The following is a 14,707-nucleotide window of genomic DNA, read 5'->3' as shown; positions in this document are numbered from 1 at the left end:
AAGACCTTAAATAAAGTTCAGTGCATCCAATTGCTTTCCAGTGTTGCTAAATAGAGTTAATCTGTTGATACTTTGATGGTAGCATAAAAATAACTGTTCTGTGAAAGCATTAAAGATTTCTTTGAGAATAATTTTAAAAATGCAGCATTATGAAGACTAAAAACAGAGCAGACCTGTCAGTCAGGTTGAGACCAAAATTAGGTTCTAACACAATGTCTCAAAAACCACTCTTTTATTGTTTGAAAATGGAAAGTGTGTTTCCACACTTCAATACCTGGCCATTCACCTAAACAAACAGGTGAGGCTATGAAAATGTTGATTTGTGGGGCCAATGACAGCTCTGGACCGAGCTACAGCTGAGATGCTGGAATGGCTTAAAATAAAAACTAAAAGGGACTTTTTTTTTTTAAGAAAACTACAAAATGTATTTTTTGCCATGTACCATGAACAAAGTAGTGAACACAACAAACCTACACAAGAAGGTGGTTTTTGGTTCACTATAAGTGGTAAGTAGCATGACTGGTAGTGAAAGTCAGCTCTTTGATTATGCTGACTTTTATCGTTTCTGTTCTCTGAGGTTCTGATGTAGTTGTATACAGTAGAATGCAGAAGATTTGAGTTTTTAAATATGTTGGACGCATCACAGTAAACAAATTTCTAAATACGCACGTGTGTGTTTGTCTTCTGTATTGCAGGCACTGAGAGGCATGAACTGACCTCCTGGATGAGTTTTGAGTCCATCTTCAGGTTCTTCAACGAAGTCCTGAAGACGAAGGAGGAAGAGGAAGCCGAAGAGAACGCCAACGTTGTCACCACACGCAGCGGCTCTTTGAAAAACAAACACCAGGATTTATAGAAAGCGCTCAGCATTGACTTGGACAAGCAGGACATTCTCAGCGGTGCATCAGATCGGGGAGTGCAGAAATTTCCCCCTTCCTAATTTTTGTTCTTCTCGCCATCCTCCCCCCCTTTAACCTCTTCGCCGTCCCCTCCAGCACCATCCCGGCTTTGTGCCCACTCAGTCGCCTTGTTGTTTGAGACAAGAGTGCTGGGGTCACCACGTATACACCACAATAACGTTTTGCATTACTCCTAGATGACTGCAACTGTCAAAGCAATATGGACCTGAGTGTTAGCGCTTCCCGTGGGCTGTGGCCCGGCTGCGGGTGCGGGCCGCAGCAACGGAGATTAAGGCTGACAGGCGCTGTACACAATGCGCCGTGGTGCACCTCTAATTGTCCTGACATCAGCCTGAAGTGAGCTAATGCCCCCCCACCCCAACCCAACCCCATCCCGTCTGCACTGCTCAGCCTCTTTCCCTTTCTGTGTCTCTCTTCCTGCTCTCCACTGTTTTACCCTGCAGTCAGTTCTAGTGACACGTCCTAAAGTTCACCATCATTTCAATCCTGCTAGCGTGTTTGTTTGGGCTTTTTCCAGCATTTCCTTTCTCTGCTGAAAATTTTTAATAAGACGGAATCATCTCTAATATCTATTTCTTAAAAATTAAGTTTTTTTGTGTCTATTTTCAGCTTTTAAACTTGATTTTTCTCAATCAGTCTGCTATGATTGTTTTTCTTCCGAATGCTACTTCTTTTAATGAGATTATTTTTTGTCCTCAAGTTTAAACTGAATTTGTTTTTATACAGTAATACTTCCCATAAACAATGTTTTGCAATTTAACAAAGAAGCTGGTGTTTATTTTTGCAAAAGTTTAGTTTTTCTTGTTTTTTTATCCTTTATTTTTCCTCATGTGATATCCCTAAAATTGATGTGTGTAGCTGATTGAATGTGATGAAACAAATAATACAAACACAACCTGTTCTGAATATGAAGAAGACAAAAAAAAAGCAGGACACCGAGCGTTTTTAAAAATCACTTAAGCCAAGCGCCAAGATGGGGTTTGAGTGATATCTCATTTTAACGGGAGGCAAAAGTCAGCCCACAACACTCATAAAAGCCCAATATATCGCCTTACACGTCAGGAAATCCTAGACTTCAATATTATTCTGACCCAGAATGATATTTCCTTAGAAGTTGGAGAATTGTAACATATCTTCTCTTTTTTTTCTTCACTTTCCACTCAAGTACTCTTTGTGTGTACTTAGACCTGTCAAAATCGGCTTCCTGCTCAGCTCCCATAATCTGACTGCGTGACACAAACATGTTAAAGATTTTTTCATAAAGCCGCTGTGTTTTATAAACCACTCGGAGCTTAATGGAATACATTTCTAATGTGTCTTGACATTAGTAAAAACTCAAACTTGAAACAGAATCTTATGATACCTTAGTCGCATTGTCAAACATACACTTCCCTCTTTTTTTCCAATATTGTGAAACCCTGCCTCTCCTGCTCCGTGTGTCTGTGGTTTAAGGCGTTTGTGGATTATCTTTCTGCTGTAATGAGACAAGTGTGCCTGGTGGTTGCGAGCCTAATTTCCTTTTAATTTGATTTAGATCTCTCCAGGTTTCAGCTAAGAAGTTGGCTTATTATTTGATATTTGACGGCTCTCATTTCAAGATACCACAGCTCGCCTTTGTGCTTTTCAGCTACGATCAGTTAATTTCTCACTCTAGAATTTGTGTATTGTTGCCTTAGGAGTAAACAACGCTCTCCTCGCTGTTTTGTTGTTTTGTTTTTTTTAATATCCAACAAGCCATATGTGAAAAGAACTAAAGATCCAAAGCACAGTCTGCAAATAAATTGCTCTTGAAGATTTTATTTTTATTTTATGCAGGTTGTTATTTGTTATATTGGTTCTAATTGTTTTATCCTAAAATCTCCCAGTGTATAGCCAAGGCATGGATTTATTTTTACATTTTATTTTTTTTCCTCAGTCTGTTGATTAATGTTTATGCAAAATTGTAAAGATGAACACCTCTGCATCAGTAATCACATTTTTTTTACATCATTTTATTTTATCCTGATTGACCCATATTAAAGCAAAAGGAAATAAATGAACTATGCATCTTTATTTTCAAACTGTTGTCTGGTTATTTGTCTTATGGTTTTACTTTTTGTGGTCTATAAACTAAACTGGACTGTTCAGTTGATTTGTTTTTTAAATGTTTGCATGCTTTCCTCAGCTCTTCACTGCTTGATCACAAGTCATCACAGCCAGATTGCAAATTGGTCTTAGGGCATTCATTAATTCCTGCTGGAAAATGTTACATTACAAACTCTGCTGTCACAACTCATCACTGTGGTTTTTACACTCTGCTTGTCTGGCATTTCCTCATTGTAAAGAGGGAACACCACTGGCTTACATTCATTTATAAAGCAATGCTGGGAAAAATTACGTATTTATCTATTTCGATTCTTGTCTCCAACAACAACAAGGAAAAGTTTACATTCATCACACTGGCTTCTTTTCAGAAGCCCCAGCATCTGCAAAGATTTTGGGAGACTAACTTGTTTGTATGCAGCACAGAGCCTTTTCAGAACATTTTTCAACTAAAAGATTGAACAATTATGCTTGAATCCTTCAATTTAGTTTTTTTTACAGCTTGTGAGCGGTTTGTTTCATTCTGTATCATTGCCAAGCATTTATATTGGTGTGCCTCTTGGCAGGCGGTCCTGAAGAAAGAGATTTTGCCTTCCTGTTTAAATAAAATTTGATGCAGCATGTTAGATTTGATGCATCTGCAGCTGAGTACGTAGTAAATCAGAGTAGAGTTGTTCAGTCACATGATTTGGCCTCAAGTCACAAATGTAACGACTTCAAACTCAACTTGATGAAATCTCAAAAGCCTTGAAATTTGAACATCAATGATGTTTTTTTTTTTCTACAAATATTCTGTGATTAGATTATATATTTCTTAAGATGGCTTGTTAATGACAGGTCCTAAAATTCAAATTTTAGGACTTGGCACTTGCATGTTATGATTTTGGGCTATAGACCCGTTTTTCTGGGGCCCAGAAAATTCCTGATCAGATTTCTACTAAGGTTTTAAATCGTTAAGCAACAAAGTGCATAAGGTTTCACTTTTACAGATTGGAACAAATCCCGAGTGGAGAGTTAAAAGGAATGATAAAGGGACCATGGTGTCTATGCATATGAGATTGTGTTGTGTTGTTTTACAAAGATATTCTTTATAAGTTCAGAAGATATGTGTCAAAACCTGGAATCTGCAGCCACAATGACTCTACCTCTCAATGGAAAACAAAGTTTACCCAAAAAAGTCCTGCTTCTAGTAGATTCTGGTGAGTTGTCACATTGCTTCATACAGCCACAAATCAGTGTGGAGTTTTGAAATCCCACATTCACCTGGCTTTCCAAGTGGTCACTTTTCATGTTGTTTTTTTTTTTAATTCTTTAAATCTCACACAGTACTATCCATCTAGGAATCATTAATTAAAAATGCCTTTTTGTGAGTCATCTTAAATATTTGTCAAGAGCTCCTTTAGGGTTTGTTGTCTTACGGTTCCTGAGGTTGAACATCATATCAGTTTAATATAGACTCTACGCCAGTGGTCCCCAAACTACGGCCCGCGGGCCAGATGCGGCCCGCCTCCACATTTGGTCCGGCCCCCTGAACAATACCAGAGTATTTTCATATATGTGCATTTTTATTTGATAAAGTTGGACTTTTGCAATAAAATAAATGTTCCTTAGTAATGAACTTTATTTATTATTAACTACTAGTTAGTAACTATTTTATACATGCATATAATTGACCCTAACCCTTTTTTTATGTGGAGAACCCAGTGTTATTTGGTTATTATTTATTTCATAAATAGTGTTATTTCCTGACTTTTGTTCTCTGAAGAATCCAGAAAAGGTTATTTGATTGTGCTTTCTGAAAAACAATACATTTTTATGTTTAGCACTCTTACAATCGTCACACTTTTTCTGTTACAAACTGACCCCGGCCCCCCATCAGAGAAGGGACAAGTTATGTGGCCCTCACAGGAGAAAGTTTGGGGACCCCTGCTCTACGCTCTGAAGGCTACATTTACTACTGGAAGAACCTTGATTTTGCTGCTTACACATAAAATATTCCAGTCCAGATGTATCCTGTTGAAGAAGACATAAAGTCTTTGATTTGATGAACAAACTGCTTTATTTATTTATTAGTGTTGTTCACTTGTGTTTTCATTAGCCATCTACATTTTTTTTTTTATTTTGAATCCCGGTGAATAAAAAATTCAGATCACTAGAATACACTTGGGACTTAAGTGGAAAGACTTGACGCTTAGTTGTGACTTGCAAAGTAATGACTCGGCCCCAGTGCCACTGAGACAGATGCTTTCGTAAAGTGAGGAAGATGTGGTCTGAAAGTGGGATGGGAAAGTTGAGCAGCCGGATGTAACATGACCTGAGTCATTGTCTCTGCGAATTCAACAAGCTGTCTGGCAGAGAAGAACTTTTTTGTTTTTCTTTTATAAAAAGTTTTTAAGCTGTCCAACTTTGTTTTGTTTTGTTTTTTATTAGCTTTTACAAGTTCCATTTCAGATAAGCTTCTAACTCTTTCATAAAAAATATATTAAACTGCAGATATCCGCAGCTAGAAGTTTGTCAAAATGAAAACAAGCCACAAACTGAAAAGTCTTTATTTTTGCTTGTTATTCAGTCACACTGGGAACCCTCCCACCCTCACACACACACACTCTACCTCCAGCTCAGCAAAGGTTTTTACGGCATCATTTGTTTTCACACGGTGGAAACCGATCGGGTCATTAAACGCCCCCTCAATAAATCTTTAGAAATCTTTTCCATTAACCCCCCTGAACAACAAGTGGAACCAGGCGAGCACCCCTCACACAGTGTCAGGCCCGCAGATTAAAGAGGGGCATTCAATCACACAAGTGATCTGGCCTCAACTCTCTGTCTTAACAAAAAAAAAAGGATTCTGAACTTCTACGGGATACATACAGCTTCTTATGCATGCTTTAATGCAGAGTGGGGTGGGGGGAAACTGTGTTTAAAGTTTAATTAAGCAACCTGCCTTCTGTCCAAAGCGATGATATGGTGGTATCATAAATTCTGACCTCCAGTCAGCTCCCATCAAAGGCAGGCGATAAATAGTTCAGACAGCAGGAAATGTTAAATTTTCCAGCAGGAATTAATGAATGCCTTAAGACCAATTTGCAATCTGGCAGGTGTGGCTATTTTACACATTTCATGGTAATATCAGAGGTTGTGAAAAACAAGTGCAAAGTACCACCCACCCTCTTTACAGTTTAGATTTTTTTTTTTAATAAGGAATGTGGAGATTTTTCTCCTTTTATTTTGACAATGACGTCTCCAGAGTTTCTGCTGTCACTCTGGAAGAGTTTTTTTTTTTTCTCTCGGGTTATTAAATAATTGTCTTTTTTAAGGATACTGATGTGCAAAAGTATAGTTCAGCGATAGTTATATTCTAGAAGTATTCGCTTCTTTTGTAACAACAAATCCTGCCAACACGTTGTGATTCAAATTTATCTGCAAATGTTTGTTCAGTCAACTGGTATTGCTACTTAGTTTTGTATTGTGTCCAGTAGAGAACAGACAGGTAGGTTTCCTCATATGGTCATACAATAAATAAAAAACTAAAAACTTTGTAAAATTTTAGAATTGTCATAAAAATTGTGAAAGAGAAAAATTCTTTATAGGACCAAGAAATTAAATATGGTTTCTTCTTAGATACTACGTGGTAGTATTAGTATGTTTATGCATATTTCAAAACATTTTGCACACAAGTTTAACTTTAGTGCTAATGTTAAATTCAAACTTTCTTTCATGCTGAGCTTTTTAACAATGAGACTGCCATTGTCAGTACAGAACAAGCTTACACACCCCACTAAGAAATTAATATTAACATTTCAGCAGGATTTCTATTTACCGGCTTAGACCACGCAGTAAGTCAAACTAGCTAGCTACACTAAACCCTGATGCAGCTGATGCTGAGGAATGGCATACCTTAGTTCCAGTCAGCAAAGAGGTTTATATGCCACCTTGCTAGATTTAAAAGTTTATTATAAATTACCGTGTTCAATTATTCATCGTTAAATTCCTTTGTAAGAAATCAGTTCATTTTTGTGTCTTTTTACGATGGTAGAACAAACCGCAAGTGCAAAACTATCTTGCATTTCCTTTAGCCACTGTAACCACAGTAGCCACTGTAACCACAGTGGCTAAAGGATTTATTTAAGGTGCACCTTTTGTGTAAAATGCACTCAAAAGATGCACCTTTACATTTGTCTTTGTTTTAAATCTATAAAAACTTGAATGAATACAAGCAGTGTTATTAGTTGAATTCTGAGAGTTTGTGTCATCAGTGTCTTTAGGTTTGGCTTGTAAAAGTTCCCAAAATGATTTTTGCTTTAATCACTGGAGAAAGTTTGGGCAGAAGTTTGTTCACTATTTGAAGGATGTGTTTCTGATTGGAATAAGGCTTTCAGTCACTGGGAGCAGCTCCTGACGGACAAATTTACCAGACAGCTTCATAGTGAACCGTAACGGCAAAGGATCAAAAGCTGCTAAAATTTGGGGGAACTGGGGTCTGAATGTCAGCTTTCTCTGAGGGTGGAAAGCATGATATGAAAGAAAGGAAAAAAGTCCTGCTGCCACAGGCTGATATTTCAATTTTTGCTTCAAGGGCGTTGTTGTCACGCTTGCTTGCCCCTGTCCGCTCTGATGTGCGTGCCGCCCCTGCAGAAGATGAACTCTCTCCAAAAGGAACCAGGCATTAAACAAAGTTGGAATGCCACCCCTCTGACAACCCACCTTCCCCCCAACCCCTCAAATACACACACAAGCACACACACACTCCTTCAGCACTCTCCAGCGGATCACTGTCAGATCGCTATTTGCATAATTATATGCTCAGCTCAGAGGAGAAAACTAACCCCCGAATTTTACGGGTCAACTAACTGCAACAATCAATGTTTTATCGGGTATACTAAGGGGGAAAAAAAAACTATCTTTAACAATCGTAGTGTGAAGGAACCCGCTTTCTTCTTCTCCCCCTCTCGTCTCCTCTTTTATCAGCTCAGTTCAATTACATTATTGGCATGACTGCTTATCAGAAACAATATTTCCAAAGAGATTTAGGGAAAAAAGAAAAAGAAAATTCAGCACTCATCCCCACCCCCAAAACTTGAAAGAAAGAGAGAAAATCTCGCACTCTTTTCTCTCTTAAACTCTTTCTCTCTCTTTTTTTTTTTTTTTACACCCTATTGACCAAGAGAATGTCGGGCTCAAGTTTAAAGTTGCATTCGAGATTTGCATCCCTCTTCTGTCCCCTTTTCTCTCCTCCTCCAAGGGCTCTTTAATAGAAGAGCCTGCATGTGTATACCAAAGCTCAGGATAGATCTGAGCTCGGTGACCGGTTTCGTTAGACGTCATTACATATTCATTGACTTGCAGGGAAACCATTTAATCCAGTGGAAACAACTCCTCTTCAGTCAGCCCTCTCTGCTTTGCTGTTCTAACGAGGACTCTGAGCCTGAAACGGCCCTTTGCGGGAACACAATCATCGGTGTTTTTGAGGGGAACGACCTTAACTCTGCAGGAGACTTACGGTGCAAGACGCGGAAAGCATGGAAGCACCTGGTGGGGGTCCCGACCCATTAAAAGGGTCGTGCAAGTTCCCAAACATTTAAGGAAGGTGTCTGAGTATTTTTTTTAATGCCATATCAATCATAGGCTTGTAAAATCATATCCCCCCATATTAAAAAAAGAGAGCTTGTGAAATATAACACACACACACACACACACACACGCACACACACATACACACACACACACACACACACTGCTGTCTCCTGCTCTCTGTGTCTTAGTCATTTTTTTATGACTTGAAGCCCTGCTGTAACTTTAATTATACAAATCTGCAGCTACTTTGAGAGTCACTGTAAAAGAAAAAAAAATCTATTCTACTAGGTTTTCATGATTAGGAAGCATGACTGTGGTAAAGTAGCGTCATATTATTGTGGTTGGCCTAGCTGTGTAAAACTCAACATCATCATCATCATCATCTGCAGCAACAGAAGCTGCAGGAGGAGCTATGATGTGTGTGCGGTGCGTGCCTGAGGATCCTGGCATATAATGCTCCGATTGTGGGACAGCTGTTGGCAGGGGCCGTTTTACGGTGTTCACTCCATTTGGCTTTAATAGCAGCTTTCAGGCCAACCGCTACTCTATCCCCTCACCGCCCCTTCAATTACACCTCCTCTGATACTTTGCTGGCCTAAAGACTCCATGCAGCAAAAAAAAAAAAGCGCGTACACATCCCCACAGTGAAACGGAATACATTTCAAGAAAGGGCACCGACTTTCAAGTTTTCGGGGTTTAACTCCTCTGATGAACCAAGTAAAAAGGCTGAAGGGAGAAAACAGCTTGGTGGTGTTTTAACTGGCCACCGATGCCTTGCAGAGGAAAAGTGGTCGGTTCCGTTAGACTGTGATTGAATAATACCAGAAACTGCGTATTATTCGAGAGAAAGTATTTCAATTAAAATTGTTCTTGTGTTGTTTTTGTTGTGTTTTGTTGTATGAACATGCACAAACTATATTAAATGAACAGTGCTGTTGTAATTAGCTGCAAGGAAAAACTAAATTTCCTCTCAATGTGTCTTAGTTATTTAATAAACTCCCCCCCCCCCCCCCCCCCCCCCAAAAAAAAAGTTCGATCGGAAGTCCTGACTCTATCGATTTACCACAGAAACGGTATCAACATGATGCAAATATAACAAAACTTTAAAGGATCAAGAGTGGCGAGATATGCAATTCATTTTCAATATCTTATTGTTGTTATGGATTATTTTATTATTTAGTTATAACATTACACAGAGTAAGACAAAATTATATATAAAGCGACTTATATATAATATAATAATATATTTATTATTATAACAATAAAATACGTAAAAGCGAGGTAATAAAGCTGCTTAAAACTGTTGCCAAATTAAGATCGCCAGTAGAATATGTGAACATATACATAAACGTTTTATATAAACACATACAAACTTTGCCCAGTCTTTCCTCTAACACGTTCTTCATTGAAGTATTAATGATAATAGTCCTAGAAAGATGCTTCTTATTGATCAGCAAATATCTCCCTCGTGCATTCTCTTATTTTTTTATGATTAAAAAATCGCAGACGGTCAGTTTTGTATGAGGCAATATTTTTAATGCACTTTATAGCAACGAAATAATTAGGCATTCCCACAAATCCGTTAAGTATAACTCTCCGTGAGTCAATATATCTTCGGAGATGGGGAGATATCGATCAGACGGTAGCCGAAGAAAAAGGCCTTCCTTCACACTGTAAAAAAAAAATTAAATAAATAAATAAATAAATCCGCTTTTTAACAAATTCCCAGCCGCATAATACTTCTTATTGTTTTGTTTGCTTGTTTGTTTGTTTTTTAACTGTATTTATGTCTCTCGTGGTGTCGGGATAAGTCGATGATTTTGGTTAGATTTCCAAAAACAACAGAGAAAAGATTAAATCTAAGTGAGAATTAAATATATATAAAAAAAAATTACTTTGAGTACCAAAATGTTACTTAACTCTACGGTTTTAAAGGAACTGGAAAAAATGAATTTGCCATAGATACGATGTCTATTGTAGCCTAAAATAATAATAATAAAAAAAAAACAAAAACAATGAAAACCAAGCAACAACTACTTTTTTTTTTTTTTTTTTTTTTAGTGAAACTCCTACTCTCGTCCACACGCGCGCCGTCTCCTCTCTTTTGGGTTTAAATGTTAGAAAGGAAGGGAGCGCGAGGCGATATTAAATCACACATTATAGATGAGTTTCATCATGTGCACGCAGCCCTCCGAGGATAAACACGGGCGGTGCGTGGGGTAAAGAAGAAGAAGATCCGCGAGTTATTATTACTGAGGGAGCGGCCTTTCACTGGCTGCGCCCTGCCTGCATCCTCATTACATCCAGCCCCTCAAAAAAAAAAAAAAAAAAAAAAAAGAAAGAGAGAGAGAGAGAGAGAGAGAGAGAGATGGAGCTCTAAATGAAGTTATTGCCATCCAATGAACTCAAATTAGCCGGGGCCACACCATGACAGGCAGCACAGGCTGAGGAGAGGGGAGGGGAGTGAGCTCGGAGGGGCTGTAGGTGGTGGGATTTGGCAGGTGGATGTTTCTTGACGTGTATTTCATGGTTCTTCAAGTGGAGCCGGGTTCGTTTCGAATCTGCGTGGTTAATACGGTTGTGTTATTAAAGGGGGGGGGGAGGGGGGGGGCGAAGCTTGTTTGGATCCCGCCGCTGTGATGCCTCACCTCCTCCTCTCCATCCCGACGGCTTATTGACTCTCCTCCCATCTATTGAACTTCTTTATCAGCCGTTCAGAAATATAACGCTTCTGCCCTCTTCTCGGGCTTTGAATGGCTTTTCTTCCTCGTCCTCATTGTGTTCGCTACCTGAGTCAGCAGGGGAGGATGAAAAGGGGACGAGTTTGACGGAGGGAAAAAGAACAGGAACCGAGGCGATGATAGGCGGAGAGAGGAGGAGGATGAGGAGGAGGAGGTGGAGGTGGAGGTGGGGGGAGTTGAGTGAATTTACCTGCTCCTCCGGTGGCGAGGCTTTCTGTGTGTGAAGTTAACGAGCGGCCAGCTCCACTTTATTGCTGTTTATCCCCGCAGCTAGAGCTGTCAGGGAGTGACAGATTGGCAGCATCTCTAATCAGTGCCCTCTCCGAGATCCTCCGCGCTCTCCTCTCAACTCGAACGCACTTCTGATCGGTTACGAATACATTCTGATCCCAATGGCGCGGTCCTCCCACAATGCACTGCCAGATCCTGTTGAACTTTTCAGTTTTGTGGCTCAAACAGTGTGGAGAGATGCGTCACCTCACAGCCATTCACTGCACAGTGAGTCTGTGCAGAACACGAGAAGTTGTGAAGAAACACCAGAGTTGGATTACATTGACAATTTTGTGTGTGTGTGTGTGTTTTTTTTTAATGAGGTGCGGGTCAAATTTTGTGTGTAAGTGCAGGCAAAATGATTTTCTAAAACAACAAAAAAAATGTGTGCAGATGAAAATTGTAAGTTGTAATGTTTGTATAGAATCAATATTAGACTAAATAAAAACGTGTATCTAAGCTAACTAACGTCCAAAGTGTTTGGAGACGGCGTACAATGTTTAGATTACAAGCAAGAACATTGAGGAAAGTCTTTCCTAAAAAGCAAGAGGAAGCACATCTCCAACGAATCACATTTTGACATTTTTATAATTAACAGTACATCAGAATAAGGATTCATAATGACATCTCCTAAACTAAAGGTCTGATTGAGTTTATTTAAACCAAAAGTACGTTTTGTTTTCCCTGCGTCATCTTGGACTTGGAAACAAAAAGAGTTTGATTTTCCCTTTTGTTGCTTCAGAAAGTATTTTGTAAAATCACAATTTTCTACAGAGAATAAAATCTTTCCTTAGAAAATGTGTTTGTTTCAGATACTGTAAAATTAGCTGAAAAAGTCACAACATAAAAGTTGTCAAATTAAACACACAGGCCACAAACCTTTTTAAAGACATCTATGGTAGCTTGGACATAGGTGTAAAAAATAAGAATTTAATTTGAAGCACCAACTGTCAACATTAACTATATTTAAATTTGTACAACCTTAAAAATAAATTCACATCACTTCCTCGTGTAATAAAACTGGACCAGTTTATGTCGCGTCTATACTTAATATGATAATTCAGACGTTATTTCTGTTTTAGTTCTCTAATTTATAGTTTTTAAATTTAAAGTCCACAGTTAATAGCTAAATCATGTTGAGTTGACTTAGTGAAAACTTAAATATTTGACTCAGCTAATCTTCTAATAACTTCACTGACAGTAGCAAACTTTCTCCACAGTGTAGCTGTTGCTGTGTTTTTCCATTCTCGCGTGTTTTAGACGAACCGATGGCGTCTGTTTTTATCGGGGCTACTTGCTAATCCTCACAGGCATAAATAAATAAAGACGAGGTCAGATAAATCGACACACGAGAACTTTATGAGAGTGTGTGAGGGGGGGGGGGGGGGAGGGAGAGGATATCTTAACTCTATCTCACCCCATCCTGTCCGATTCCCATGCACCGCCTGCAGAATAACAGCAAACCTGCAGCTATATTTCACTCAGAGCCTTCAGTGGGATTGGCGCTTATCTCGCCAACACAGCTCTGCTGACCTGCGGGGCTGCCGCTTCAGAGGTGTGTGTTTGTGCTGAGGTGTTGACCTGTCAGGGGGGACTTGTTAGGACTTTAACTCCGACTGCTGGCGGTCTCCAGACGTCCGAGGGTGGCATCGATTTGAAACTTGTCCCGTCTAATTTGATGATAACGTCCAGGGCGGCCCCGCCGCAGCACCATGGACAGCGCACTGTCTTGACCTTGCCTGGCTATCAAATTACCCCCCACCACCCCCCTCCTGTGGGCCACGGTGGGAGCCCAACAAGTTTGCTGCAAGCTGAGAGAGAGAGAGAGAGAGAGAGAGAGGAAAGGCAAATATTCGCTGAGGCAAGAGCTTACACTCTTTGACTCCGCTGTAAACCGAGAGGAGCAGGCTGGCGGCGTGTGCTCGCTGCTGTGCCAGCTGCCTCTGCAAAACCAGCCACATTTCAACAAAGACTCTGTTTCATCCTTTAAAGTCTTCCCTGCAACCTCCATCAAATTGTTTGATATTTTATTGTCAGCTCAAACTTCATTGTTTTACTTCGATTCCACCTTTTTTTTTTTTTTAGCATAATGATATGCTTCCAGGTAAAGAGACGGGATCACAGTCAGAAAAATAAAACAATGTAAAGAAGAAAAAAGCATAGCATAAAATGTGAAAATCTACTGTGGAGTTTTTTTTTATTTATTTAAGCATTAAAGTGCAAGATACAAGGTGTTCATAATAACTTTGAATTTTGAGTATATTGCTGTCAGAGCAGGCCCAAAGCATATGCAAACAAAGGTCCTGCTTCAGGCCACTTAGCAGGAGGCCATCAAGATTGTCATAGAGCTACGTGGAAGTAACTCTATGCTAATTTTTAAAAGTAAATTCTGTCATTTTAAAAAAATATATATTTTTAGGATTTAGAAAAACCTGGCATGTAATCACAGAGAAAATCATTGTTGTAGTTTACAGTTATATTAACTAGTTTAATGATTGAAACATTTCTTCTGCTTGTGTCTGGAGTCACACACCTGCCACAAAAATGTAGTTAATGCTGTTTATTTCCCACACTGATATGTAATGACTAAAATTAGGGCAAATAAAACAATGCATACAGCGAGGGGCTCAATTTAATGGCATGACTAGCCAGATCATGAAACTTGTGAGTATTATATGCACAACATGCACATAAACGAGCAGGGACGATTTAAAAAGAGATATAAGGGTTTTGCTGATTGGTAGGGACCCTCCACTTATTTCTGCTGTATAATCCTTGGCTCGGTCTGGTGGTAGGGAAAAGGTTTCAGATTGGAAATAGCGCAAAAGCAGCACACACACACACACACACACACACCCTCCTCCTCCCCCTCACACACAAACGTTTTAGAAAGTAAAACATAATTCTCATTTGTGTTTCCAATTCGGTAATCAATTCTTATGTTTCAGCATCAGAAAATGTCTATGTTTTTGTTTCCTTCGAAACAACTTTTGCAATTTGAATTCTTTGAAGTATTCTCAAAAAATTCTCCCACGCACGTTTTGCAGGTTGGAGATGGTTGGGTGGGAGAAGGTGGGGGAGGGAGGGGATCTAACATTTGTCAAGCAGCCTGAAGATTCA

The 14,707-nt window shown here is 39.3% G+C and overlaps 1 protein-coding gene and 1 long non-coding RNA gene across 2 annotated transcripts in view; one reads left to right on the top strand and one right to left on the bottom strand.

Annotated features, from left to right (window-relative positions):
* fam172a (family with sequence similarity 172 member A) overlaps nt 1-1,568 on the top strand; it is a 158,432-nt gene extending 156,864 nt beyond the window's left edge. Inside the window, exon 11 of the mRNA XM_005803520.2 lies at nt 696-1,568. Within this exon, the coding sequence (XP_005803577.1) occupies nt 696-856 (161 nt within the window). The 3' untranslated portion in view covers nt 857-1,568. The remainder of the gene's footprint in view (nt 1-695) is intronic.
* The window catches only part of LOC111610296, a 39,588-nt gene that overhangs the window by 13,915 nt on the left and 10,966 nt on the right, over nt 1-14,707 (bottom strand). Inside the window, exon 2 of the long non-coding RNA XR_002753575.1 lies at nt 718-827. This is a non-coding gene — a long non-coding RNA (uncharacterized LOC111610296). The remainder of the gene's footprint in view (nt 1-717; nt 828-14,707) is intronic.

This window comes from Xiphophorus maculatus, chromosome 12, assembly GCF_002775205.1.
Source record: "Xiphophorus maculatus strain JP 163 A chromosome 12, X_maculatus-5.0-male, whole genome shotgun sequence".
In the NCBI taxonomy this organism is placed as follows: domain Eukaryota; kingdom Metazoa; phylum Chordata; class Actinopteri; order Cyprinodontiformes; family Poeciliidae; genus Xiphophorus; species Xiphophorus maculatus.
Note: the sequence above shows the minus strand (reverse complement) of the source record. Positions and strands in the feature narration are given on the sequence as shown.